Source organism: Drosophila innubila (assembly GCF_004354385.1).
Source record: "Drosophila innubila isolate TH190305 chromosome 2L unlocalized genomic scaffold, UK_Dinn_1.0 4_B_2L, whole genome shotgun sequence".
Classification (NCBI taxonomy): domain Eukaryota; kingdom Metazoa; phylum Arthropoda; class Insecta; order Diptera; family Drosophilidae; genus Drosophila; species Drosophila innubila.
The window spans coordinates 5,531,305-5,558,812 of NW_022995372.1; the positions used below are offsets into that span (position 1 = coordinate 5,531,305).

Below are 27,508 nucleotides of genomic sequence, written 5' to 3' on the forward strand. Positions count from 1 at the left end.
ATAAGTTTTTAATCGAAATGAATTAAACTAAAGAGTAATGTTGGTTGCTCGTTACGAGTATAATTCTAAAAAAAAATATTGAATAATTGAGAAAATTCTGACACGAATTCTGCAAATATTTTTAAGATTCTATCATCAAAATTAAAAAATGCTCACAAAGATAATTCTCGGAGAAACGCACACAAAATTCGCTCTAGATCAGATTTCTAGGTCTGGCAACGTTCAAATAAACGGCAACTTTTTTCTGCTAGGTGGCATCGTCTTTCACAAAACAGAAACCATTCCTCCTGCGTGCGGAGTCGGCAAAAATAGTTTTGTGCCGAAATAAATATAGTGCCTAAATAACAAATAGTTGCAAATATTTACATCAAGTGATGAGAAGCAATCAACATTTTTATTAACCGAATGCGCTTTTGATAAGGGCATCAAACGCATAACTTTTGGACTGAAATCGATTTTTTCTGCGCTGCTTGCAACTTTCACAGCGCCCAAGCAACAAACCCAAGCCAGAAAATGTCGCGGCATCCTAGCGACCGGAAAGTGTACGTTGGCGATTTGGGCAATAATGCACGAAAGAACGATTTAGAGTATGTATTCGGTGCCTATGGCAGTCTGCGCAGTGTTTGGATTGCACGCAATCCTCCAGGTTTCGCCTTTGTGGAGTTCGAGAGCGCCAGGGACGCAGCTGATGCAGTACGTGGATTGGATGGTCGAACATTGTGTGGTCGCAGAGCTCGCGTAGAGTTGTCCACAGGAAAATACGCTCGCTCCGGTGGTGGCGGTGGTGGTGGTGGAGGAGGAGGAGGCGGCGGTGGTGGTGGATTTGGAGGAGGACGTGACCGCGGCGGCGGTCGTAGTGACGATAAATGCTATGAATGTGGCATGCGTGGACATTTTGCGCGCCACTGCCGTGAACGTAAGGCAAGGCAACGACGCAGGTTAGTGAGCAATTTCATTCATAATTTTGTATAGTGTGCATTTATATTTACATACACACATACATATACATATGTATGTATAAATTTTGCATATCAAATTTTAAGTTGTTTTGAGTGCGGGGAGTTTCGTTGCTGCTTGTGGTGAATTTGGGCAAGTGCATACACACCCTAACGAAGCAAAAATGCGCGCGAATTATCGACTCCGCAAGATTAAGTGAAAATAAAATAAAATAATTATAAGCAAAGTGAATTTGAAAAGATGCAATGACACATTTATTTAAATTTAAAAAGAACTTTATATCGAACTGTGCTAATGAACATTCATCGTGAGTGGTTATATAAAGTGGATTATATATCGATAGTTTGGATGTGGCAATGCGTGTCGTTTTGTATTGGTAGGGCAACACTGCCTTTCGCACACGCACGTGTCCGCTTCATTTTGGATTTTTCTTTTGCACGAGGCGTTAGACTAAAGAAGGTTAAGTTCGAGTTTGCTGCGCTGTAAAAATTAATTTTAACTGAAATTAATGCATTGAGCGCATACAATGTTTGTGCTTTATGAAACGCCGGCGGGCTACGCCATTTTCAAGTTGCTCGACGAAAAGAAACTGGAACAAGTCGATAATTTGTACTTGGAGTTTGAGACACCCGAAAAGGCAAATAAGTTGCTGAAGCTTAAGCATTTCGAGAAGTTCAATGATACAACAGAGGCACTTGCCGCCGCAACAGCGGCCGTGGAGGGCAAAGTGGCCAAGCCATTAAAGAAGACGCTGAAGAAGCTGCTCGTCGACGATGTGCAGGCATCGCTGCTGGTGGCCGACGCCAAGTTGGGTACAGCCATCAAGGAGAAGCTGTCGGTGCAGTGTGTGTACAACACGGGCGTGCAGGAGCTAATGCGCTGCATCCGTCAGCAGGCGGACAGCCTGTTGGGCGGACTGCCCAAGCGGGAGATGACAGCGATGGCCTTGGGTCTTGCTCATTCCCTGTCCAGGTACAAGCTGAAGTTCTCGCCGGACAAGATTGATACGATGATTGTGCAGGCGCAATGTCTGCTCGATGACTTGGACAAGGAACTCAACAATTATATGATGCGGGCACGTGAATGGTATGGCTGGCATTTCCCCGAGCTCGGCAAGCTGATTACGGATAACATTGCGTTTGTTAAGACAATCAAACTGGTGGGCACCAGGGACAATATGGCCACAACCGATTTATCCGACATTCTGCCCGAAGATGTGGAACAGCAGGTCAAGGAAGCAGCCGAGATTTCAATGGGCACCGAAATCAGTGACGAAGATGTGCTAAACATTCAGTGTTTGTGCGATGAGATTACATCAATCAACGATTACCGCACACATCTCTATGATTACCTCAAGGCGCGCATGATGGCAATGGCTCCCAATTTAACCGTCCTGGTTGGAGACACTGTTGGCGCTCGTCTTATTGCACATGCCGGCTCACTGATCAATCTCGCCAAGCATCCGTCATCCACTGTCCAGATTTTGGGCGCTGAAAAGGCGCTGTTCCGTGCATTGAAAACGAAGAAGGATACGCCCAAATACGGTCTCATCTATCACGCCCAGCTGGTGGGTCAGGCGAGTCAAAAGAACAAGGGCAAAATGTCACGTTCATTGGCTGCGAAGGCGTCGCTGGCCACTCGTGTGGATGCGTTTGGCGAGGAGGCCACCTTTGAACTGGGCGCCACACACAAAGTGAAGCTGGAGGCGAGACTGCGTCTGCTCGAGGAGGGAAATCTGCGCAAGTTGTCGGGAACCGGCAAGGCCAAGGCCAAGTTTGAGAAATACCAGGCCAAGAGGTGGGTTATTATTCCAACTGGTTGTCCATTTGATCAAGTACAAACTCTATATGATGATACCACAAAGGTTTCGCATATCTCTGATTCCATTGTGACGATAAACCTTGGCTGTCTGATTGAGTTCACAACTTGTCCAAATGTATCAATCAATTAAAAGTATTCTCTTCACATTTTCATATTGATTTTTAACAATTTCCCATTACAGTGAAGTGTTCACCTATCAGCCCGAGGCGGATAACACGTTACATGTGAAGAAACGTAAACATTCGGAAGTTGAAACGCCCGTCAAACAGGAGATAAAAGAGGAACCAGAAGAAGGAGCAGAAGAAGCTGTTGCTGCTGATGATTCCGAAATTAAAACTGAAAAGAAAAAGAAGAAGAAGAAGAAGCAAAAGGATGAAGAGGCTCCTGAATCCAACGCTGAGGTCAAAGCTGAGCCCGAAGAGGAGACGCCAGCACAGCCTCCAAAGAAAAAGAAAAAATCAAAGCATCAAGAATAATAATAGTAGCAAGCAAATGTTATTGTGGAGCTTTTTATTATTAATATCGCTTAAGTTGATAGTTTTTAGAATTTACGCTATAGTTTTACAACAATATTACAAGTCTAGTTTACACTTTTATCTTTTGTGTACTACATTCGAAATAAAAATGTAACATGCAAGACAAATTCACATAACTACTTATTTATTTTTGCTACTCACACCTTATTTTCTTTTCAGAGTTGCAGCTGAAGCTTATTTCTTTAAATATATTAAGATGCGAATGTTTTTTTTTTTTTTTTAATTGAATTATATATTAAATGCAAGTATTTTTAAAATATTTTCTTTATAAATCTCCAACAACCCAAAAGCAACCCTCTGTTTCTGAAACCCACTTGGTTGTTTTCAAGGGTCAAACAATTTACTGAGATTTCATAGAATTTACAATATATTAAATTGAATTAAATTTATTTTGAAATTAAAAAAATATTTGTGATTTATGTATTTATAATAGATTTTTGGCAGCATATTTTTGCGACTTCTTAAGTCTGAGATAAATGAAATCTCTTGTATTCCAGGAACACGAACATTTTGTTCGCTTGGATCTAGGGATTTGTGAAAAAGTAAGAATTAAGTTTGTCAACGTTTTGACTCCTTATAAAATTGTCCAATATTTCCTGAGTTAGATTCACAGTTTCATTAATTTATTTATTTTATTAACAAAAAATTAAGAGACAGGTTTATGTTTAACAAAATAATTTTGTGTTTACTTAAATCATAAATGGGCAGGAATCATTGTTTAGGACCCATTGTCAGTTGCACCAGCTGATAGTTAGAGAAAAAGATGTTTGATTGGGAGGCGATCAAGCAGAAAATGCACAACTGTTGCAGACACCAAATAAGATTAAGTCTTGCATCACACAAATCAAATCTGTGGATTTTGCGGTCAGTCTGGAAAATCGAACCAATCTGTAGCCAATATAAAAGCATAACAGGTGAATGGAAAGAGCGCTCAGTTTGGTAGAATGAGGGGACAACTGAAGCTGCTGTTGGTCCTGGGACTGCTGCTGACGTACGCGGCGGCAAAGAAGAAGGAGTCGTCCTCCGAGGAGGAGGAAGAGGGCGGCGAGAAGCATGAGAAGAAGAAATATGGTGATGAGGAGCACAAAGGCGAGCACGGTCATAAGGAGCACAAGGAATGGGAAGAGGATGAGAAGAAACATCACGAGGAGGAGGATCACGAGCATCATCATGGCGACAAGGGTGAAAAGAAGAAGAAGCATTACGATGAGAAGGAGGAACATGGCGAAAAACATGAGCATGGTGCCCACAAAAAGGGGGGCAAGCATCATCACAAGAAGAAGCACAAGAAGGGACACAAAGAAATGGAATATCATAAAAAATTCAACAAGGATGAATACTACAAGGAGAAAAAGTTCTACGATGATGAGCACAAGGGCGGACATCACAAAAAATACGGCAAGGAGCATAAGCATCATGAGGAGGATCATGGCGAGCACAAAAAGGGTGAAAAGCACGAAAGTGGAAAGAAAAAAGGACACAAGAAGAAGGAGGGACACTTTAAAAAGGGACATCACGACGAAGATCATAAAAAATACAAGAAGGAGCACAAATACGGCGACAGCTTCGAGAAGAAGGAAGAGCACGGCAAGAAGGGCGAAAAGAAACACGGTCACAAGCATCACAAAAAAAATGCAAAGAAACATGGTTAACACTTATGTCAACGATTTAAAGCTGAACATGAAATAAAGAATTTTTTGATAATATAAATTATTCTCGAGTCATTAAACTGGTTAGAAAGGATGCTCCTTTCTATATACACTGTTTATAATTCTTAATTTAATATATTAATCCATAATGAATTTTAAATATTACGAATAGTAGTCAAGTCTATATTAAATTTTCTATACTATTCCAATATTGCTCAACACTTACGTCTCATTTGTTGCACTCTCATTGCAGAAGCAACTCGTTAAGCAGATCACGCAGCACATCGAGACGTCGCCGCACTCGCTCCAAATCTGGAACCCGTTCCCGCAGCCGCTCCCCCGGCTCCGTAGGCCGTCGCTCGGGACGTTCTCGTGAGAATGGACGCGATGAGAATGGTTCGGTGTCACGGTATAGTGATCAGGAGCGCAATGGCAGTGGACTGGTTGACTCTCCGCCGCCAGTGAAGCGGCGATATGATGATGAAGATGATGACAGAGACAGGGGCTCCAGATCGCCATCTCCTCCGCCGCGTCGCGGCTCGCCAGTGAGACGTCGTGGCGATTCCTCCGTGTCGCGTTCAATGTCTAGGGACTAGCGATGCCAGGCGGCTTCTGATTTTGGCCATTAACAACAATAACAAATAGGGCTCAACCTGAACCTTCATTCCTGAAATCGAAACACACCCCAAAATTATAATTCTATGTTTGTCAGGCAGTAAAAATCATTTAGTTGCCCCTACACATTCTTAGCTTAGAATATAATCTATAGATTAATATACATAATATATATATATATATATATATATATATATATATATATATATATACCCTCTCCTTTCCTTTTCATTCTCACATCCTTTTATTTCATTAAATTTCCTAATCCAACTGAGCGGAAGAATTTTGCCGCATAGAACAAATTGCGCTTTCAATTTTTTATACTCGTAGTTTACAAGAGATGAACAACAACAACAACAAAAGAAACGGATCGAAATAGTCTCTCGAAAATCGATATAGTCAATCTGTAACATTACATTTATGTTTATCCATTATATATAAATAAATACAAAAGAGTGTTTTGCTTTTTCATATATAATTATAATAACACCCATGCATACATAAAATACAAGTATATAGACACACATATGTATATCAGGCTAAGAATGAAACTGAAAACTAAACAAAAAGTGAAGAAAAAAAATCAACTAAAATTGTATCATTTAAGGGATATTTAAATTTCACAAAGACAACTGAAATTTTATCCTAATGTCAATTTTATAATACATGTAACTTATCACTGAACCTTTTACCAATTGAAAAATGATATTTTACTTCGCGTTTGTAAGGTGTTTTTTTTAATATTCATCTAAATTAAGCAACGATTGTTGCAAAATTCGATTTTTCTCATACATTACGTCATAGTTAAGTATTATATTAATGTATGAATTCTTGAAATGCGTATTTGCATGTAGCAAATGCACTCAAATACATAATACCTAATTATTCAATCAATAAATCAAATGCCAAAAAAACGTATTTATTTTCAAGTGTAAATGGGGGTGAAAATTAAATTAATTCAGCCAATTCAGATTAAATTTAGTATAATAAAACCAACAAATAAATCTATTCATCCCAAAATTTAATAATATAAGATTTAATTAAAAAAAACGTTTATTTAGGACATATTTTTATTTTTTTCGGATTATGTGTTCATTGTCAAATTGCAATTCGTAGTTTTTCAGCTCGTTTTCATGATCCAGCATATTTAACTCCTTTTCATTTTCTAACTTCTGCAACTCGATTTCATGTTCGAACTTATTCAATTCCTTTTCGTGCTCCATTTTTATTAACTCGGTTTCATTTTCCAACTTCTTTAACTCCCTTTCATGATCCATCATCTTCAGCTCTTTTTCATAATTCAGTTTCTTCAACTCCTTGTCATACTCCATCTTCAATATGTCCTCTTCGTGCTCTAATTTCATCAACTTCTTTTCATGCTCCATCTTAAGTTTTTTCAAGAGTGGCTCGTATGCATTCTAAAAGAATTCAATAAATATCTATTAGTTTTCAAAACTTAAAGTTAAGTAAACGTACATCGTTCTCCATATTGAAATGACAGTAAATGCACTGTTACCAACTTATCTGGCTATTTTCAGAGTTCGTTTGCTAGAATAATTTAAAAATTAAAAAATCTAAATCACAATAACAAATTTAGATGCATTCTAGACAGAAAGTAAAAGGGTATATTATGTTCGTTGGAATGTATGTAACAGCAAGAAGGACGAATCTCACAGTTGTTCGGCTTGTATGGAGTCGCTGCCAAAAATACTTCTAGTGGTGATATCGTTATGAAACAAAACAAAAATCTAGAAAATAATCTAAACATATTATGGAAAAATTATACAACTATATTCTATGGCTGCCATAGGAGCGATCGGTTAAGAATCAGCCTTTAGTATGCGAAATGCTTTTGTCTCCTGAGATATATCAACCAATCTCACAGGTTGTGTATCTGGTAATGGGTTATATATTCCTACCAAATTTGGTTGAATTTGGATCACTATAAATTATAGCTTCCACAGGAACGATCGGTCGAAAATCCGCCTTCCGCATATAAATCTTTCTTATTTTTTAATATATTTCAATCAAATCCACAAATTGTGTTTTTTATGTTGTCTTATACATCGTTACTAATATTGGTTCAAATCGGTCCACTATATCGTATAGCTACCATAGGAACGATCGGTTAAAAATCAAGTTTAAGAGTGTAATACGTTATTATAAGTAAATTATATCTACAAACCTAACAAATTCTGAACTTCGTATCGTCTTATACAGCCAGTCCAAACTTGTATGCTACTAGACGACTATAACATATAGCTGCCATGCGAGCAATCAGTCGAATATCAACCTTTACTTGAAAATTGTTTGTTTGTTCATAAGCTAATAGCTTTGCCGTCTCCCCAAAGATTTGAAAGAATATTATATACTTAACGAAGCCTAAAAAATAAAGCTATGTTAATTATAGTTTAAACTTAGTGTAATTTTTTTTGAAGGTTTCCTAAAATTGCAGTCATAAAAAGGAAAAAAAAAAAAATACACAAAAAACATAATTTTCTAAATATAAAAATTGATAGCTGCAAAACTACTGGTGTTAATTAAAGAATTATATAAATTACAGCTATATTCATTATCTTTTAGAAAAACTAAAGCTTTCGAAAATCGGTTTTGTTATTATTATAACAAATGTGGGCGCAAAAAAAATCGACTTTGTGGGGCAAAACAGACCTTGGAAATCGTAAGACGGCTTTAGTATAGTTACGATTATTCACACATCTGCAAATTTCTGCAGCTAATTTTAACACATTTATTACCTTAAAACTAAGACAAATCCAGTGACATAAAAACCAATTGTGGAATTTTGTGGGATCAGAACTAAAACACACAAAAAAAAAAACGTTCACAAAATACCCAAAATAGGTTAATTAATTTCATGTTAAATAAAAATATAAATTAATCAAACACACCTTTCCAATAATATATAGAACATATCGGTAGCTTCTATTATTTGGAAACTGTTGAGGTTTTAATTTGAGCGGGATTCAGCGTTTTCCCGCTAAACTAGCGATTTTTCAAAAAGTCGTAGAACAAACATTTCTAGATTTTCGAAAAGGAGTAAGTCCCCATCATTACATCTAAGCTTCTTTAGCGCTTTGATGCAAACAGACAAACTATTTTTTCATCTCATTTTAAGAAGTCCACTAAAAATTTCAAATTTAATTACCTTTTGAACTAGCTGTCGGATTCGGGTGATCGAGGAATCAATCGACGCGTATTTTTGATTAGAATTTTTAACAACGGCCCCATTAGCGGCAATCATTACAATTTTTCCTCTCCCACTTACACCCCCTTATCTCATAATCCAGGTGAGTCAGAAAAAGTTTTAGTACGCTATTTTGTTAGTTTGGACAAAACCTTTCGATCGGTATATAACTCGATCTGATCGGACAGTCGTAGCAAATTGTCAATATTATCCGTATATATTGCTAGTCGCCTTTTGCACCCTTCGTGCTGCTTTCGTCACTGGCGCGAACTGCCGTCCGCAGTGACTATTTATTTCGGAGCACTCTGCCAAACGTTTAACCACTTTGCGGAATCGAAATCAGTGCTATAGTTTGATAAATGTTTTTAAAATAAAATAAAATTGTGAAAAGTTCTCTCAAATTTATTTTAAAACGGTTCAGATCTTTCCTGAGATATTATGATATGGCAGCACTGCTCTACAAAATATCGATAGTATATATCACAACAGCGAAACTAATCGAACAGGTATGATCAGATCTGAATCGATATATGTATACGTATAAATATCGATATAATATCAATTGCGCTTCGCATTCCTACACTTTAATGCTGTCGTGTGTTTTTGTTTTGTTTATTTTTTTTTAAATTGGTAAATTCTTCGATTAATCACTATACATAAATTGAAGTGAAGTGTGAGGCTAACGTGATTCAAGAGTTTGCAATGGCAATGGCATTTCGCTTGTCCAAGCACGAATCGAGCGTCATCAGTGCGGAAGAAACATCGCTTGAACAACTCGATTCTAGCGTCGAGATGCGTTCGCGTTCACCATCGCCGCTAGTGTTTAATCCACGCAAGCTGCGCTTCGCCGATGATGATTTTGACAAGGAACCGCAGGAAAGTCCGCAACACAAAAAGAAACAAATCGTTGCTCAGCGAGTTGTGGATGTGGACATGTCGCCTCCGTGCCAAAAAGTTCGTGCATTGAGGCTGTTTAACACACCAGCGACACCGAAGACCATCCTACAAAAGTCCACAAACAATTGTAATCACTTGTCTGCCGTTGCGGCAGCTGTGAATGCCTCCTCCACCAATGCCATCGCCACAGCTTCCTCCGCACGAGAGGAGATCTTTAAGTTGACAGAACGTCCACGCTCATTGCCATTGCATAATCACAGGAGCATGCAGCCACAGGACACAGCCAATGTTAATCCCTTCACACCAGACAGTGAGTGCAATAAAGCTGAATAGATTTCGGGATTCTCTAGAATAATTTGTAATCTTTATGCTAATCCATTTAATCCCTTCCAGGTCTCATGGCCCACAACAAGAAACGTTGTCGCACTCAATTTGGCCGTGAGAATCTGAATTTGAGTACCATGCAACGGTTCCTGCTCAGCGATCCCTGCGACGATGACGGCGCAACGGATTCGGGCAACGATGCAGTCCGGGAAATACATCAACAGGCGCCCAAGAGATTAGCGCTTCACGACACAAACATCAGTCGCTTCAAGCGCGAGTTTATGCAAGTCAGCGTCATTGGAGTTGGCGAATTTGGAGTCGTGTTTCAGTGCGTCAATCGGCTCGATGGCTGCATTTATGCCATCAAAAAGAGCAAGAAACCCGTGGCAGGCAGCTCATTCGAGTAAGTTGAACCAACAGAGCTGGGAATAATAATTAAAATTAGTTTTAAATATATATATACAGGAGTGTTCTAGAAATAAAAACCAACCAAATACCCACCGAAATCCTATACATTTTTGGTTGGTTTCCATTTCTGAAAAATTTGAAAATCACAGTGAGATCAAAATCGAATCTGGGCTATGATGGTCGATAAAATTAAATTTTCTAAGTAAACAAACTTTAAATGCAGAATGCAAGGCTAAATCATGATCAAAATATATAAATATAGGCTCTGTTTGGATTTTGTTATGACATCGTTTGACCGAGCAACTTTACAAGTGAAAATTGTTGTCCAATATTTTACACGAAATAGAAGGAACATTTTTTTAAATTTAATTTAATATGAATGTAGAATGAAGTTACGGACTAAACCATAATCTAAATGACATTCCGCTTAAAAATTGGTTAAATTGGTTGATTTAGCCACATTTTACATGTCAATACTATTACGTCCCAGAATCAAATTTATTAATAATCTATACTTAAACAGAAAACGGGCCTTAAATGAGGTGTGGGCACATGCGGTGCTTGGCAAGCACGATAATGTGGTGAGATATTATTCAGCATGGGCGGAGGATGATCATATGCTAATACAAAACGAATTCTGCGATGGAGGCAGTCTTCATGCCCGCATTCAGGATCACAGTCTGGGTGAATCGGATCTTAAAATCTTGCTAATGCATGTAATTGAAGGCCTTCGTTATATACACTCCAATGACCTGGTGCACATGGACATAAAGCCGGAGAATATATTTTCCACAATGAATCCAACCGCATACAAACTAGGCAGCAGCTCGGAGGCACAACATCTCGGTGGCAAAGATGATGATGGCATGGACAGCGTATACGAGGAGTTGCGCAGTTCAGAAAATCTGGTTACTTACAAAATTGGCGATTTGGGACATGTGACATCGGTGAAGGAGCCGCATGTTGAGGAGGGCGACTGTCGCTACTTGCCCAAGGAGATACTGCAGGAGGACTATAGTAATCTGTTCAAGGCCGACATTTTCTCGCTGGGCATAACGCTCTTTGAAGTTGCTGGCGGCGGACCATTGCCAAAGAATGGACCTGAGTGGCACAAGCTGCGCAATGGAGAGGTGCCATCGATTCCAACGCTAAGCAAGGATTTCAATGAACTCATTGCACAAATGATGCATCCCGAACCAAATGAAAGGCCCAGCTCCATGTCCATTTATAGTCATCCGTAAGTTGGCATTTGTACACACACAACTAATAAATCGATATGACCTTTAATTTTGTTATGCTTACCTCGACAGCATTTTGAGCGCAGTGGATTCGAAGAGCAAACTGCAGCTTGGCTTGGAGCTGACAGTGGAAAAGCGTAAGAACGAGATCTTGATGAACAAGTTAAGGGAAGCAAAGAAACAAATAAAGCTGCTCGAACAGCGAGGTAAGTTGCTTATATCAGTCTCACTCGGAATTTTTATTATCATCTTGCTTTTATTTTAGTCTCCGTTTTGGCTGTTGCAAATACGCCGGAACCACTCGACGGACAACGTTGTTTGCGCTCATTCACAAGACGCATGCGCACGCCGTTTGGATCGCACGGTAAATTTAATAGTCTCGGGGATCGAAACAAGAATGTCATTACCAATATTTGACTATTTGATAAGCAGGAGTCAAATCTGTACGACGGCTCTAAACTCTTCCGTATTAAAAGTGAACAAAGCTCACATTCTTGTTAATTTAAGCATGTATCATAAGTTCTAAGTTGTTGCTAGTTCTGATTTTAAAATGCCTCAATATCGTTGTGGGTTGCTTCTATTCTCAAATAACTAATCCGTAAGAAAAACATCGGAAGATTGCCATTTCTATTTCTTAACTCAGTGAAAGTTTATGAATAAAAGAAAGACTAAAAGAAAGAGCGTTATAAGGTATTGCCTTTAATAATTATAATTTTTAAAAACCAGATTACAATTTTTGTATATATCAAATATTAACTGTAAAATAGTATGTATTGTTTTCGTGATTAAACTATTTATTGTATTACATTGAAGGCGAAATATTTAAGTACATTCCATTCGCGAATAAAACGAATGATATCATTTTAAATAAAAGCTCAATTTTGTTTTACATTGTGATGGCTGTAACTATTAATGCGACTTTTAATTTACTTATAAATTTGTACATTTATTAAAGTTAAATCAAACAAATGCAGTTTCAATTGCTCCACAACATTCTCGATCATTTTCGTGTTTGAACGTAACAGTCAAAAAGCGCAATGCTTCGATGGCTGTCCTTATCGATAAATATTTTCTTTGCGTTGTGTGGCGGGTAGGTTGGTAGCTCTGGATTTTTTCAAACTTCGATTTCTAAAATAATTTAAAAATTGCTATTAGCTGGAAATTTAGCTATTTTAAATATATATATATTTATGTTTTCCTATTAATTTTTTTTAAAGCTATGTCAAAGTGCACGCACAAACAAATTTAGGTGCTTTCCAGTCAGAAACAGCTATTTTTTGCTCTAAAAGGTTGGCAGCACTGCGTGTCATCACTGATAAAAATTGAGAATTTAAAAACGGATAAACTCAATAAAAAATTAATAAATTTGATGAAAATTTAGATTTAGAAATTAGACAAGATTAAGGTTAACATTTTAATAAAGGTTTGAAGCTCGTCAGCTCTCGCGAAGAGAAGTTAGAAAACTTAATTCTAAAAAAATTATATAAAAGAATCAAAAAAATTATAAAAAAAAAATATGCAAAAATTTGAAAAATTCTAGCAAAAAAAATCCGAAAATGGGTACAAATTTTAAGAATACCCATTTTCGGAAATGTACTGAAATCAAACCAGATCGGAAACTTTTAACGGATGGGCAACACTCGATTCGATATCGCTAGCCGCAGTGCTGCCACACAGCATGTGTTTTATTGAGCAACAGGGGGAACTCATGTGCTCAGCTTAATTTTTAGGCAAAAATGGCCAAAATACTTCAGAAATATATAAAGTTTACCAGCAAAGAGCTAGAACAGTATGCCGCCAATCCAGAGTCGTGCGTGCGTTGCGTGAAAACAGATCTGCACCTGTCAATGGGCCCATATGGCATGGCCAACTTCAAGCACGCTTTACACGAGCTCCTCATTCGCACCAAGGTGGGAATATACGATGCCAACCTGAATGGCATTGTGCTCGGTATTCAGAATATCAAGGTTCTTGGTCAGACGGCCGGAATGCGAGCCGATGATCCAACCCTGCACTTGGTAATTAATGCTGATTTCTATGTGTTGAGGCCAGCGGCGGGAGCGGTGCTCCATGGGGTTGTCCGGCATATATCCAAGCATCAAATTAGCGCCATCATCTACAGAGTCTTCAACACAACCATTAGGTTTACGAATAAGAAACAAAGCCGAGATGGCATTGTGATGGATCAGGAAATCAAGTTTCGTATTAAGGATTTTAATATCAGCACAGTGATGCCTTATATTGAGGGAGAACTTTTGCTGGAGGAGACCGATCCTCAGGTAAGTCCAATTACATACGTCATATATCTCTATCTCTAACACGATTTCTCTTTCAAACAGAATAAATCTATTAAATTTGAAGATGACACGGAATCAACTATAGAGAATGGTACAGAAACTCCCGTTGAGAACGGCACAGAAACGCACGTAGAGCTAGATGCTCTGGTCGAACTGATCAAAATGGAACCAAACATGTCACCAGAGCCGACACCCAAAAAGAAAAAGGCGGAAAAGCGTAAGAAAAGTGAAGAAGCTGAAAAAGTTGTGCAAAAAGTGAAAAAATCAAAAAAAATAAAAACTGAACCCGTATAGCCTTCAAATGTGTGTGGTTAATTTTAATGAATTAAGTTAATGGTACAAATTATATTTAATATATACTACAGTAGTTTGCCTTGAGCAATTACTTAATAATAAGTTCTATATGTAAATGTATAGAATTTCGAAATTACAAATTATAAATATGAGTTAAAAAGTAACTAACCATTGTACCCATTCAAAATTCGCTGATTCCAAGAACTTGTAATACCATAGATGAAATATGCTCTACCAATGTTATTTAACATCCATCTATAATACGTTAATTCAAAATCGAATGCCAATAAGCAAATCAATGGCCCTGCTGTTCCTGCTTACAGCTCATCTGTTGATGGGATCTGGAGTCCTGCATGCTCAGGAAGAGGGAGAGGAAACGATAGCGAAAGTTCCGTTTCCTGTGGTCACACAACGAGCACCGCACTTTGAAGGCACGGCTGTGGTCAACAAGGAGCTGGTGACGCTATCTCTATCCCAGTTTTCTGGCAAATACGTGGTGCTGCTTTTTTATGCCCTTGACTTCTCCTCCGTTTGTCCAAATGAAATAACAGAATTCTCCGAAAGACAAGAGGAGTTCCGCAAACTTAATGCTGTTGTTATTGCCTGCAGTGTTGATTCACCCATTGCCCACTGGACCTGGTTGGATATGCCAGGCAAGACTAGCGGCTTGGGTAACGTTAAAATACCCTTGCTATCAGATCTATCGCATAAGATTAGCACAGACTATGGTGTATATATGCCAGACTTTGGACATAGCCTGCGGGCACAGTTTATCATCGATGTTAAGGGTATTTTACGACATTCGACCATTAACGATTTGTTTCTGTCGCGATCTGTGGATGAAACACTTCGTTTGATCAAAGCGTGTCGCTATGCTGATATCACTGGGGTACCATGTCCAGAGAAACCTACTGAGAAATCTCGTAAATATTCAGTCATGAGCAAATTTATATTATAAATTTAATTGCCTTCAAATAAAAAATTGTTTGTCAGATGATTTAACACTGGGTTCGATGGCTTTGTCCACCTGTAATATTTCCAAGTTCTTTAATCTTAAACAAAATTAAGTACAATATATAATTTCTAGCAATATCATCATCAAAATGCCGATAATACATACATTTATTTCGTTTTCAAGTGTTTTTCATACAAATAGATTCAATATTTTACAATACATTTCTTGGTAAATACGTAATGTGTATCATATGTAATTTGTATGAATTTATTTATAGTAAGTTTATAAATAATTAAAAGCCGGTTTTACTTGTACATTCTTTAATTACCTTCTTTGTTTTGATTTTGCTAATTATTATTAAATACATAACAAGCAATTACAGTACAATAAATATACTATATAATAATAATAATAATAATAAAATACGTTACGAATTCTTAACTATAGTCAAATGAGCATAAACTATACACACACATATTGAAAAACAATTCCAATCTAAATACAATACATTATTATTATAATAATAATCATATATAGTACATGAGGCTTACATAATCTGGTTAGTTAATGCACGCGACACACGACTACAAGGAACATTTACATAATGTACAAACAGACAAGATAGGTACATATATCTTTAACGTAGGCTGCCAATTTTCTACAGCTTTGGGGATTCCCCATTTATTCTTTCACTAGCAAGCTTCCTTGCAAGTTTCCTTGGATATTTTGCAGCCTTGTCTTTAACACATTTCATTTAAGCATTTTAAGCTACAGGGAAGTAAGAGATAGATTTCACTTTGTATAAAAGACTAGAATGAAAAGACAGTGTAGAATTAGGAAAATGATAGGGAAAATGAAAGTATAGCTAAAGACAGTTTATAGAAAAGTCAGGAGAACTAAGCATATATTAAGGGGCACTTGGAGTACTCCTTTTCATTTCCATTTAGAGCCATCTTGTTAGACGGAGATTTCCTGAATATGTACACGTTTCTTGCCGCTGCCCGTGGCACCTGCTGATCCAGATTGTCCCGCCTGACGCAGGATGCCCATTTGATGTTGTTGCTGCTGCTGCTGGGCAGCTAGAAACGATCGCGGCGGTGGGGGCGGTTCAGGAATGTCATCATCACGCGTGATTTCGCAGTCACCGCTGGCAGTTGCTTTCACCGCCTCCTCGATGGCCTTGAAGGACATTTGATCCGATGATTGTACGGCATAATCAAACTGCAGCTGACCGCAGTTTGTGTCCAAAAAGGATCCTCGTTTGCTGCCCGACACAGTGTTCGATTCCATGACCGTTGACAGTGGCAGCGGCTTGTAGCTGACCATCTCGATGTGTGTGTTGCCACTTGGAGCAGCCGCAGGACGTGTCTTGAGTAGATCCAGAGTGCTTGTTGAGCATGGCTCCCAGCTGTCCATCATTAGTGTGGTCTGCGATACGCCTGTTGGCGGTGGAGGCGGCAACTCCACCAGTAACTTCTCCTCCTTCAACTTATTGGTCTTCTCATCATAGCAACTATATTCGCCAAAGACCACGCCCATGCCGCCCTTGGAATCTTTGGAAACAACGGCGCCGCTCAACGTATAGGCATCAGTGGCATCGCTTGGACCAGCATTTAGCTTCAATATGCTGGAATTCTTGCTGGTTTCACCATCCTGCAGTTCCTCCTTTGTCTTGGCATCTCTTGCCCGTTTCTCTCGCTGGTGATAAATCCCCGCAAAGATGAGCACATTAAGTATGAGCAGGAAACAGCCAACGGCCACAGTGGCTATCAATGCTGTCGTGTAGCTCTGGAACTGTTTGCCGCTCAATCGACGCAGCAGCTCCAGATTGCCAATGATGCCGGTGGATGCAGTGGCCAAATCCTTGTGTGTCTCCACCTGAGTCTGTGTGCGATTGTCTTTCGGAGATTGTGTGGTTGTTAATTCGGAAACGGACATGGCGCCATCGATGCCACATTCTGAAAGTGATTGAACGGAAAGCGTTAAGGGATGCGAGTAAGGATCAGTTTCTAAATTTCATTCTTTACCCGTGGTTGTTGCCCCTGCATTTGTTGCATTGGAATTCTCATGTTTTGTAATTGGCGGAGGTGTCGTGGTTGTAGTTCGTGTGGTTTGGATAATGATGATATTGTCATCTTCCGCAGGCTTTGTTTGCAGTTGAGGTCGCACAACTCCTAGAGGAGGTCCAGGACAAATTGTTTAGTTTTTGGTTTTTAAATCTAAAAAATAGTGATTGTTTTTTACCTTCATAGAGATCACGATGGTTCAGATCATCCTGGAACTGATGATGCCGCATCGACTGATCGTTTATGTTGAAATGCCGATGGAGTTGCGGTAACAAATTCAACCACATGGACAACTTATGGCCACGATAATGACTTTGTACGTTGGCCTTGTTTCCTGTAGGAATTCGAAAACAATTTTTAAGGCTGCAGGATATATTTTAACATAAAAAATTAAATTTACAAAAAAAAAATAGAACAGAAAAAGATATATAAAATTTAAAAATTCTTTAGCTTAAAAACTTTAAATACAGTATTGAATTTAGCGAAAATATTTAAAACTAGCAGAAATAATAAACATTCAAAAATAACTCAAAATTAAAAATATGAAGTTAAAGAAATTTTAAAATTTAAAAATTTAAAGTCTGAGGGTGTTGAATTTTAGTTTTTGAGTGGCTTACCCAATTCAATGTACAGCTGATTGACCACATCATAAGCATCCCAAAAGGGCAATTTATCGCCATCATAGCTGCCCACGTCCGGATCATTGTCCGTTGAACCGAGCTGTGGAAGGACGCCATCGTTACTTCTTAGACGTCGTCGGAAATAAGAGCGTTTCTCGTGCATTGCATTACTGCGACGTTGATTGTAGATGACGGCCAGGTTTAAGGCCTCGCCCGGTATTGAATCCTGAAACCTTGGAGCCGATCGCTTGCGCTGTGGATGCAATGCTTCTCTGGTAGGCACTGCATCATTGGAGGTGGATTGATTCGGATTACTAAGTAAAATAAACATATTGTTGTTTATTTAAAAAGACAGGTTCAAGGGAAAGCATAGTTATTATTTTACCCTGTCTTGGCGAAATTGGCCAAATAGCGCAGCATTAGGCGACCAATTTGTCGCTCCTGAGTTGTGTAGTTGTGTGGAAAGAGCGGAGACAGTGGCAATCCCAGCCAGAAGGGCACATCTTCCCCTCTCACTGAGCCCGTGCGCTAACAATAACAGAGGCAGAGCATTAGGTCAAGGTTAATAGTCCGTTTAGGGGATACTTGATACGATTTACACACCTGTGGATATTCCTCCTCAAATGTGCGATGCTTGAAGTGCACAAAATATGTGCGACCTCCACGTAAGCTGTGCATGTAACCCAATTTAATTAAGGGAGATGCCGTGTGTCCATCGCTTAAAAACTGCAATGTTGCATCCCTCGAACTCAAGGGATTCCTGATAGCCTTCTCCCAGTCCGTGTATTCGTTCTGTCAACAGAAAATTTCATAAATTACACTAGGTAGCAGACTTTTTAAAACTAATGCCAAACTTTTCGGTTATGTGGTCCTAGATGAGATAAAACCCCTTTAAAATTATAGTTTTTCAGTACTTGTAAAACTAAGGATTACATTTTAAGCTTTGCCGTAGAATATATAGTTTTATTCATTATTCCGACAAAATTGAAAATAGCAAAATAATAATTTTTTCTTCTGTCTGTGTCTGGTGCTTATCATATATTTATCAAAACATGTGGGGTTGGTAAAAGCTCAAAAACATTTTTGTTGCCTAGTTTAAGGAGAAAAAATACAACTCACCTTTAACACCGCAAATATTTCGTTCAGATGATAGTGGAAATTGTTGCGTACAAAGGTTCGCAGAATGCGATCCCTTCGTGTTTCATTAAAGCCAAATTCTAGATCCTGAGCACTCAAATCCAGATAGGATTCCACAGATGTTAGACAGAAGATGAGGTCACGTTTTGGAAAGTTTGCATATTCAATTCCTGAAGTACTGCATGGTTTAAGAGAGTATTATTTATTTAAGAATAAGGATTTTGGATAGATTTGATCATACCTAACTATAGCTGAGCCCAGCGGCAGGGATGTGCTGGACATGCCATCGGTATTGGGCGATATCACAGTGCCGTCCACAAAAGGAGCAAAGCCAACTAGGAAACTATAAGGAGAAAAATAAAATTACAAGCGATAAATTATTTTTGGCAATTTATAAATCCAAATGGATCGTTGATATTTATTATCTAGAATAGCGGTGGTCGCTCTAGTAATCTATTTGCTCTAAATAATCAGCTCCTAACTCGTTCAAGTCGTTCAGAAGATGAAACATTTGACTTATAAATACATATTGTGGTGCATATGTTGGTAAGTTTTGAAAACCTAAATAAGCTCATTTTGCTAACGAAAATGAAAAACCTAAAGAGTTCCCAGAATTTTTAACAAAAACGGGAAAAAAGAAGAGAGAGAGAAAGGGAACGATTTCCTGTTATAATATCTTATGGTAAACAACATCATCGCTTGTGAAATTAACCTTTTCTAGCATCAATTTGAACTCACGCTCAGGGGAACGATTTCCTGTTATATTATCTTATGGTAAACAACATCATCGCTTGTGAAATTAGCCTTTTCTAGCATCAATTTGAACTCACGTTCAGCAATTTGTTTTTTAAAGCAATAAAATTAATTAATTTGTTTAATAATCAATTTTTGATAGATTTAAAATCAGCCTCCTACAATTTAAAATATTTCTCGCTCAGAAGACACTGAAAGTGACGGTGACAGTGTCACAAACTCTATTCGTAAGTTTTAGAAGTCGGCATAATCTTGAATACGAATAACAAAATGTATTTTCTCATCTTTCAAGATAAAATGAGGTATAATAAGGCCTACCTGATTGCCAGGTATTGCAAATAGAGGAAAGAAGACGAAGAAGAAAATCTAAAATTGTTAGGAAAGTATAAAAATGTTCTATTTTGTATCAAAGAACTGGTGGCGTCGTGGCGCTCTGGTTAGAGAAACCGCTTCAATTATGAAGCAGTAGGCGCCGGTAAATAATAAATTTTAAAATAATTTTTAAAAGCTCTAGCAGAATGCTGCAAAAACAAATTGGCTTTCTCTGGAAATTCCTATATATAGTATATTTTATATAATATATTATAAAATATGTTATAAACATCAAAAATATGACATTTCCGGGAGTTTTTAGTTTAAAAACAGCACCTACGGTCTTAAAACAATCTTGGTTTTTAACTTTTGTATTTTTCCAAAAGCTCTGTAGACATATAATTTATTTCTATATATAAGCTGGAAGCAAACTAAGAAAATATTGCTAACCAAAAATTTGTTCAACCTATTTTAATATTATTTTTTGTTGGTTCCCGACTTACCGCGGATGATCGATCTTAACTGAGAGCAATTCAGCAACGCTTTTGGTTCGCAAACAGGGCGCCAGATCATCATAGAGCATATCGCCATGGCAACCAGTTTGCTCCGCCACGCGACGTTTCACAAAGAGAGGATTCTTCTGTATGGCCCAGGGTGAAAGAGCAGTTCCACTGATGAGCACAGCACGTTGTATAAGATCTGGCGGAATCAAGCACATAATGAGTGTATGAATGAAGTGGATAATATTTAAATCAGGGACCGTAACAATTATAATTTTTAAGATAAAAGTTTTATAAAAAAGTTGAAAAAATAAATATTAATTTCAATTTTTATTATTAAAACTTAAAATAATATTTAATTTCAATTTTTATTATACAAATCATTTGTCAATTTCTATTATTAAAATTGAATGTAAAATATTTTGATGTATGGCTCAATACTTTTCATATGATACATTACACTTTAAGGTCGTGTAAGGACATACATATATTAAAGATATTTAGGGTATTGATATTTATACTAAATTTTTATCTTTCAATTTTTGGAATAGAAATTGGCAAATAATTTTTATTTTTGATTTTTATAATAGAACCAGAAATTAACAATTTTATTTTTAATTTTTATATTAAAATGGAAATTAATTATTATTTTAAGTTTTTTATAATCAAAATTATTTTTAATTACATTTTTTCTTATTTAATTTTTTTTTATATTCATAACTATTATTTGCAGTCCCTGATTTAAATAGACCTACCACTGGCCACGGGTGAGACGGCCAAGATGTTGGCCAAGACAGCGCCAGTGCCATAACCGAGTAGCGTAATGCTCTGTGGATGTCCACCAAATGCTGGAAGATTCTCCTTAAGCCAATGCAGGCCGGCAACGAGATCCATTAGACCAAAGTTACCCTGGGCACTCTCCTTGCCGCCTGTTTTAAGGAAACCAAAGATGCCCAGTCTAAAATTGATTGTCACAACGATGACATTGCCATGGGCGGCCAGCTCAGAGCCATCGTAGGGATTGCCAGAGTTCCAATCGTAAGATTCACCATGTATAAAGACTACAGTGGAGAGCGAGCTTTCAGAACTGGAACTGGATGTGGAGCTGTAACTGGAGCTCGAACTGTAATTGGAACTCGAACTCTCCTGAACTTCAGCATTAACGTTGGCATTTACCCCTGCGAGTAGAGCAAATAATTGAACTTGAAATACACAGTATCACAGTACACACTATCAATATATCATCCACTTGAATTTCCGAACCCTCTCCATATGTTGTCTGTGGTCAGTGAACCTGCCAATTCTGCAGCGCTTGCAGCAATTATTAAAAACCAACTGCAATGCACTACGGAATTGAAAGTTTCGCTGCCTTTGACCCACCTTTTGGGTGGGTGTGTGATTTTTCGAATTTGAGTGGCCGCAGGGGGGTGTGGCTTAAATTTAAAGCAAACTTGATCTGCGTGGTGTATATCAAAAAATGTGTGCCAAATTTGGTAACTCTATCTCTTATAGTCTCCGAGGTCTAGACGGTCACACGGACGGACAGACAGACAGACGGACGGACGGACAGAAACACATAGCTATATCGACTCGGCTGTTTATGCTGATCAAGAATATATATACTTTATAGGAACAAAGAACACAATATACACTTTTACTTATTTATTAAAAAGCGAGTTAAAATATAATTATTTTTGGTTAGCTCAAAACATAATACTGTTCGCAAATTAATTTTAATATTTTCTGAGTTTACGAGTTATCATTAAATCTATTTTATTCGATTTCATTTTTGAATTTGTTTTTAAAAATAGCAAATAATAAATAGTAAATGAAATAATCGATAGAAATATTATGTTACAAATTTCGAAATTCAAGAAATTTTGTTTTTAAAAGCTCGAATCAAGTTTTCATCTCAGAAGTTGTATACAACCATAGTTTTAATTGAATTCTTACGAGATTTATTTCTATACCCTGAACATTTTTTAATTTTCTTCATTATTATTTTAGTATTTTTATTATTTATTCTATAAGTAATTCACTCTGTCAATTTGCAAAAAAAAATCTGTTTTCACAAATAATGTTTACTATTCCTATGAAACTTTATGTCCGTATATATAATAATAATTAATAATATGCCTGACAGCTTTAAGCACTTAATAAAAACAAATCTTAAAAAATTCTAATTCGAAATTTAACTCAATTAAATGCAATTGAATTTGAATTTGTTTGACTTACTTCTCGAGTGCTGCATTTGATAGGGCACATAGATATTTAAATATAGGCAGTCTTCCGATTGGTTCTTCAGCAGCGGCAACAGCCGTCGCAGCTGGGCGAGTCGGGAACGTGGAACCTCCAGCAGGGCCTCTGGTCCATTGGGCGGTATGGGAACATTTTGTGGGCAAACTGGCGAAAATCGATCCGAGTTTCGTTCCGTTTTCCACGTCGACGGCGTTATGGGTGGCATAAATCTGCAAGTCAATCAGCAATCAGTCACATCAATATTTACATATATCTATGTATATATGTATACATATATAGTGTTTGCAACTTTATGTAATGGTAATGGTTATGGTAATAGCATCAAACTATCGCGATTGCTTCCGCAATTGGGCGTCGGATCGAAAGGATTTCTGAGCATTGGCAGAGCAACTAACAACTAAACCCATCAATCAAAATTGCCAATCGATTGATTAATTGTGCATTTTATTGTTTTGCGTTGAAAACCATCGATCAAAGACCTCAACAGACCGAGGTGGAGGGGGGTGGAGAGGCGATTCCAAGTGAAGGCAACTTGTGCTTCAATGTTGATTTTATGATACAATAATTGACGCGAAACGTTTTTATTGCTTCCATATTTTTGGTTCATCTCGGTAAATGTTTCAAATTTTGTGGCCCCACCATAATTCATATACCCATTACTTTTAAGCTTTATGTAACCGAGGTAACTTATCCCGTACCCCCTTCCGTCATTTACAAAGGATCAAAGTCAAAGTGCTTTCAACTGAAATGTACCATTGTGTAGGCTTCAACAAGCCGTAAATGTTTTTCATTATACTGAGTAATACCCTTTTTTATATTTTTAATAGGGGTTTATGCACCATGCAATCGAAATGATAGAAAATATTTTGAATTATTTGTATGCAATTAAATATGAATTTAATGTAAGGAATTTAATTGATGGGTTAACAGCAAGTTAAAGTGACTGGTAACTTTGACATGTGCATGAAAAAATTGAGATGGGATCTTAAACAATTTTGTAGTATAACATATGAATAAAAACACAGTGTAAATTTTTATTCTCTTTGTAGTCAAATTTATGGTTAACCTAAACATAATCAAGAGAAATCAGTTATAGTTTAAATATTTTTTAGCGCTCAATATTAATATAATTAACGCATTTTTGCCAAATTTATATTTAACATGTACATGAAAATACAAGGTAACTGCTAGTTAAAGATGTAGTGTCCTTAAGTCCCATAAGCAAAACGGCGTTTGTTTCGCTTTATTAATTTTGGATTAATTACTTTTGCGATAGACGCAGATTTGTTTAGACCCAATGATTAATTAGCTTTTGTATGCTATACGTTATTTCGTCAATTTGTCAAATATCACGTTTACTTAACCTCAGTTCTCCCTCAGTTCTCCAGCTCTTTTCTTATCGACGACAGCTATTGTCATTGGAGCATGAATAATTTGTAAATAGACAACAACATCTTGACGGATCTTTGGACCAAAAATTCACTGGCATTTGATTAAGTTCTGGGCTGTTGTTCATTTTGTGTGGCATCTGTTGCTATTGCATAACAATGAGGCATGGACTCATAAGCGTAGCAACATTGACTCAGGAAGTAATTAAAGAACAATTTGCCAGCATCTTGCATTTGGGGAAGTGAGAAGAGAGTTTGCTGTGTGTGTGGAAATTCGAGTACTCGTAATATCATCTAATCAGTCTAATCAACAAACACTTGTTGGGCATGTGTTGAGCACGAGAATCTTCACTTTCGACGAGTCTTTGCCTGAAGGTTAGGACTTACGGGATACGAGAAACAGGACACGCTCTCTTTCTCACGTACATAAGTGTCAAAGTGGGTGGCAAAAACTTTTGTAATATGCCGCAAACTTCCTTTACATTTCTTAGCCAAAAAGTTCGCTCATCGAACTTTCTGATGTGAGAATCAATGTGTCTCGACAAACCAGAAGCGGAGAACCAGAGAATTTCGTAACTATAGCTGGAAATTAGTTAAGGAACAAGGATAAACTAACGCAATAGTTTACCGCATTCACCTCGGCAAACAATGTCTCTCTATCAATATTTCCTAAATTGGCCATCGTTTTCTTTACATATAAATATTTCTAGATACAAATGTATCTTTCTGCTCAATATGTGGTTTGAAATCATAGTTGTGCCGAAAGTTTGCTTAGTTGCATTTTGAAAAACTTTTTTCTATTGTTTCTTTAAACGATTTTCTTTTAAATTATTTTTTTTTACTAGTTCATAAGAATACTCTATTTTTTTCTCGAAGTAATTATATAATTTAGAAATTAAATAAATTGATATACATTTTCGTATGTATTACATATATATTTTTATACCAACTATTACCAACTGAGTTGCTCAGTCTATGTTTAAATCTTAGCGATATTAAATACTCCAATCATTATAGTCTAATGATTGGAGTTTAATCATACTTTAAAATTTGTATATATAAATACAAACAAGAATTAATTACTTATGTTACTAACAGCATGTTTATATAAGTACAGTCATGTCATAAGTTGTAATATTAATACTAGCCTCTTTAAGCTATCACATTATCATCCTTGTTAAATGGGATAATTAAAAATATAATAAAAAAATAGCTTTTGCCAATGCCACCGCCACTTGCCACATCCGGGCGCCGGCGTGCACGGTAACTTGCAACTTGCCAGCGCAAAACTGAACTCAATTTATAGTCCCCCCCTTACCACCACCACTTCCTCTTGCTGCACCCGCTTTGTGGCACAGCCTGTCGGACATATGGGCGATTGCTTCTTTTGACCTGGCTTTTATGCGCCATTTTAAATGCGCATGCTGCAGCCTCGGTTCGGACATTTGGACATTTTACTAAGCGATTCATACCAAACGTTGCCTCTTTAAGCTATCACATTATCATCCTTGTTAAATGGGATAATTAAAAATATAATAAAAGTGCAAGGTTTATATATTTGCTATTTATTTTTTAGTAGTAAAACTTTTCGCTTTTAATTAAGCTCAAAAACTAAATATTGTTTACAGCAAATTGTTAGGTAAACACCATCTACATTGTTGGTTTCATTAAAAACGTGCCCCTTGGCTTCAGCCCGAACGAGGCCTTGGAACTTTAAACCGACCAAACAATGCAGGGATGCGGGATATATTATGCAGTAACCCTGCTGTCTGTTCTACCCTGCCCTATAGCCGGTCACGCATTATACGAGTACACGTGTGCAAAGTTTCCTACATGTACTTTTTAACAAAATAATTATTAAAATTGCTTATGCCAGGGGAATAAATTGAGGTGGATAAAGTTACGCCTGTAATGCTGTTGCAAGCATGATTGTGGTGTTGCACAATTGCGAGAACACACCGCATACTATATCCGTATAATCAGACTTGAGACTCACCTGAGACTGCCCACGGGCGGAGATGCATATGGTATGCCAAGGAACGCCTCCACAAGGGGCGTGGAACGCACCACAATGCCGCGCAGCAGGCCATACTTTGTCTTCACCGTGCTGTTGCTTAATTTGGCGCCATGAAGGCACTCACAGTCCGGCCAAAGGGTTGATAAGAGCAGTAACACTACCAACCAGCTGCTGGCTGTGTTGCCGGCTGCCCGATGGCGCCAACATGATGAGGCTGCCAGTTGGGTTTGTTGGCCCAGCGAGTGCCATAAATAGCGTGGCAGAGACGCTGATAGCGGGAGATTCTTCTTTTCTCTCAACTGAGGCTGCTCCAGTTGCAGCTTCTGCTGTAGTTGCTTGTTTTTCTCCCTCTCTAGTTGCATCGCTTTTTCTTGCTCTTTCAGCTGCTGCTTTTTCACCAGCTTCTCCTGAGATTCCTGCTCCTTCTCTATATGATGCTGTTTCCTTATTTCAGTTTCTTCCAGCTGCTGTGACTTCTGTAAGTGCTGCTGCTTCTCCATTTTCCCCTCTTTCCACTCCAGCTTCATCAGGTGATTGTTGGTTGGCATTGTCAAAATTTTAAGAAATCTCTTTAATGTTATCAGTCTTATAATGCAAATTCCAGCTCGAAGTTGCAAGCGGATGCGTGTATGTCTTGTCGTTTCCTGCCACATCTGTAGCTTCAATTTGTCCACAGCTGTTGCATAAATACTTCTAATGTAGCTCATCAAGGAACCGACAAAAATGTAACAGTAAATACGTAGAAAACGCGATTGGATTAGCTTATTTATTATGCTTCTTGAATTTGTCCTCGTTCTCGTCTCCGTCTCCGTCTTCATCGTCATCTCCTTTCTCCTACTCCATCTTCTTCTCCTGCACGTCATTGTCAATTGACCCTGTCCTGGGCTGTATTCTGTTTGGATTTGGGTTTGGATTTGGGTTTGAGTCTGGTTGTGGCACTCGAATGGTAACTGATTTGTGGCATCTTCTTCATTTTGACAGCGGTGGTGCGCATGTTGAGCTTCTGTTTGAGTTGCCACAGCACCGACATGTTCATACCCTTTTGCTTTGATTTCAAATATTATACAGTAAACTTCTTTTTAGCTCCACTGCAGTCACTAGAATCCTTTCTTGTTGTTGTGACAACTGCTCCTCCTCTTCTTTGTGGTGCTGCAAGCAGAAATGTTCAAACCAAAATTAAATTAAATATTAAGTATCCATAAAATGTTTTGTGAATTCTGTGTGTGTTGTTGTGTGCAAGGTTGCAAGTCATTTCAAGCA

At 37.7% G+C, this 27,508-nt stretch overlaps 7 protein-coding genes and 1 non-coding gene across 8 annotated transcripts; 7 read left to right on the forward strand and 1 right to left on the reverse strand.

Annotated features, from left to right (window-relative positions):
- Positions 1–278: 278 nt before the first annotated feature.
- LOC117779693 (probable splicing factor, arginine/serine-rich 6) lies at positions 279–6,262 on the forward strand. The gene is made up of 2 exons (XM_034615966.1): positions 279–938; positions 5,217–6,262. The coding sequence occupies exons 1-2, from the start codon at positions 514–516 to the stop codon at positions 5,557–5,559; spliced, it is 768 nt and encodes a 255-aa protein (XP_034471857.1). The 5' UTR covers positions 279–513; the 3' UTR covers positions 5,560–6,262.
- On the forward strand, positions 1,400–3,421 carry LOC117779692 (nucleolar protein 58). Its single transcript, XM_034615965.1, has 2 exons — positions 1,400–2,754; positions 2,960–3,421. Exons 1-2 carry the CDS (start codon positions 1,484–1,486, stop codon positions 3,252–3,254), a joined length of 1,566 nt encoding a protein of 521 aa, XP_034471856.1. The 5' UTR covers positions 1,400–1,483; the 3' UTR covers positions 3,255–3,421.
- On the forward strand, positions 2,800–2,874 carry LOC117782448. The gene has a single exon (XR_004617271.1). It is a non-coding gene; the product is annotated as a small nucleolar RNA SNORD53/SNORD92 (small nucleolar RNA).
- On the forward strand, positions 4,051–4,974 carry LOC117779695 (DNA topoisomerase 1). The gene has a single exon (XM_034615967.1). The coding sequence runs from the start codon at positions 4,259–4,261 to the stop codon at positions 4,964–4,966; it is 708 nt and encodes a 235-aa protein (XP_034471858.1). The 5' UTR covers positions 4,051–4,258; the 3' UTR covers positions 4,967–4,974.
- Positions 6,263–9,348: 3,086 nt separating the features above from the next.
- On the forward strand, positions 9,349–12,535 carry LOC117780029 (wee1-like protein kinase). Its single transcript, XM_034616397.1, has 5 exons — positions 9,349–9,990; positions 10,074–10,407; positions 10,936–11,649; positions 11,723–11,856; positions 11,916–12,535. The coding sequence occupies exons 1-5, from the start codon at positions 9,486–9,488 to the stop codon at positions 12,065–12,067; spliced, it is 1,839 nt and encodes a 612-aa protein (XP_034472288.1). The 5' UTR covers positions 9,349–9,485; the 3' UTR covers positions 12,068–12,535.
- A 799-nt stretch (positions 12,536–13,334) lies between these two features.
- On the forward strand, positions 13,335–14,428 carry LOC117780030 (DNA-directed RNA polymerase I subunit RPA43). Its single transcript, XM_034616398.1, has 2 exons — positions 13,335–13,929; positions 13,990–14,428. The coding sequence occupies exons 1-2, from the start codon at positions 13,387–13,389 to the stop codon at positions 14,239–14,241; spliced, it is 795 nt and encodes a 264-aa protein (XP_034472289.1). The 5' UTR covers positions 13,335–13,386; the 3' UTR covers positions 14,242–14,428.
- A 14-nt stretch (positions 14,429–14,442) lies between these two features.
- On the forward strand, positions 14,443–15,274 carry LOC117780031 (peroxiredoxin-4-like). The gene has a single exon (XM_034616399.1). It carries the CDS (start codon positions 14,468–14,470, stop codon positions 15,197–15,199), a length of 732 nt encoding a protein of 243 aa, XP_034472290.1. The 5' UTR covers positions 14,443–14,467; the 3' UTR covers positions 15,200–15,274.
- A 229-nt stretch (positions 15,275–15,503) lies between these two features.
- LOC117779690 lies at positions 15,504–26,796 on the reverse strand. Its single transcript, XM_034615963.1, has 12 exons — positions 26,228–26,796; positions 22,831–23,052; positions 21,340–21,677; positions 20,588–20,783; positions 19,261–19,362; positions 19,002–19,197; positions 18,486–18,674; positions 18,268–18,410; positions 17,880–18,196; positions 17,441–17,596; positions 17,224–17,370; positions 15,504–17,154 (listed from the first exon to the last, which is right to left on the reverse strand). The coding sequence occupies exons 1-12, from the start codon at positions 26,794–26,796 to the stop codon at positions 16,154–16,156; spliced, it is 3,576 nt and encodes a 1,191-aa protein (XP_034471854.1). The 3' UTR covers positions 15,504–16,153.
- Positions 26,797–27,508: the final 712 nt, after the last annotated feature.

Bases quoted from the DNA above. Each gene is read 5' to 3' on its own strand.
- LOC117779693 (XM_034615966.1), top strand. From the start codon at position 514: ATGTCGCGGCATCCTAGCGACCGGAAAGTGTACGTTGGCGATTTGGGC. The intron at 939-5,216 runs GTTAGTGAGCAA...CTCTCATTGCAG, and splicing joins AAGGCAAGGCAACGACGCAG to AAGCAACTCGTTAAGCAGAT.
- LOC117779692 (XM_034615965.1), top strand. From the start codon at position 1,484: ATGTTTGTGCTTTATGAAACGCCGGCGGGCTACGCCATTTTCAAGTTG. The intron at 2,755-2,959 runs GTGGGTTATTAT...TTCCCATTACAG, and splicing joins GAGAAATACCAGGCCAAGAG to TGAAGTGTTCACCTATCAGC.
- LOC117779695 (XM_034615967.1), top strand. From the start codon at position 4,259: ATGAGGGGACAACTGAAGCTGCTGTTGGTCCTGGGACTGCTGCTGACG.
- LOC117780029 (XM_034616397.1), top strand. From the start codon at position 9,486: ATGGCAATGGCATTTCGCTTGTCCAAGCACGAATCGAGCGTCATCAGT. The intron at 9,991-10,073 runs GTGAGTGCAATA...AATCCCTTCCAG, and splicing joins TAATCCCTTCACACCAGACA to GTCTCATGGCCCACAACAAG. The intron at 11,857-11,915 runs GTAAGTTGCTTA...CTTTTATTTTAG, and splicing joins AAAGCTGCTCGAACAGCGAG to TCTCCGTTTTGGCTGTTGCA.
- LOC117780030 (XM_034616398.1), top strand. From the start codon at position 13,387: ATGGCCAAAATACTTCAGAAATATATAAAGTTTACCAGCAAAGAGCTA. The intron at 13,930-13,989 runs GTAAGTCCAATT...TCTTTCAAACAG, and splicing joins TGGAGGAGACCGATCCTCAG to AATAAATCTATTAAATTTGA.
- LOC117780031 (XM_034616399.1), top strand. From the start codon at position 14,468: ATGCTCTACCAATGTTATTTAACATCCATCTATAATACGTTAATTCAA.
- LOC117779690 (XM_034615963.1), bottom strand. From the start codon at position 26,796: ATGCCAACCAACAATCACCTGATGAAGCTGGAGTGGAAAGAGGGGAAA. The intron at 21,678-22,830 runs GCACTCGAGAAG...CTCCACATCCAG, and splicing joins TATGTGCCCTATCAAATGCA to TTCCAGTTCTGAAAGCTCGC. The intron at 17,597-17,879 runs GTAAGCCACTCA...GAATTCCTACAG, and splicing joins TCAGCTGTACATTGAATTGG to GAAACAAGGCCAACGTACAA.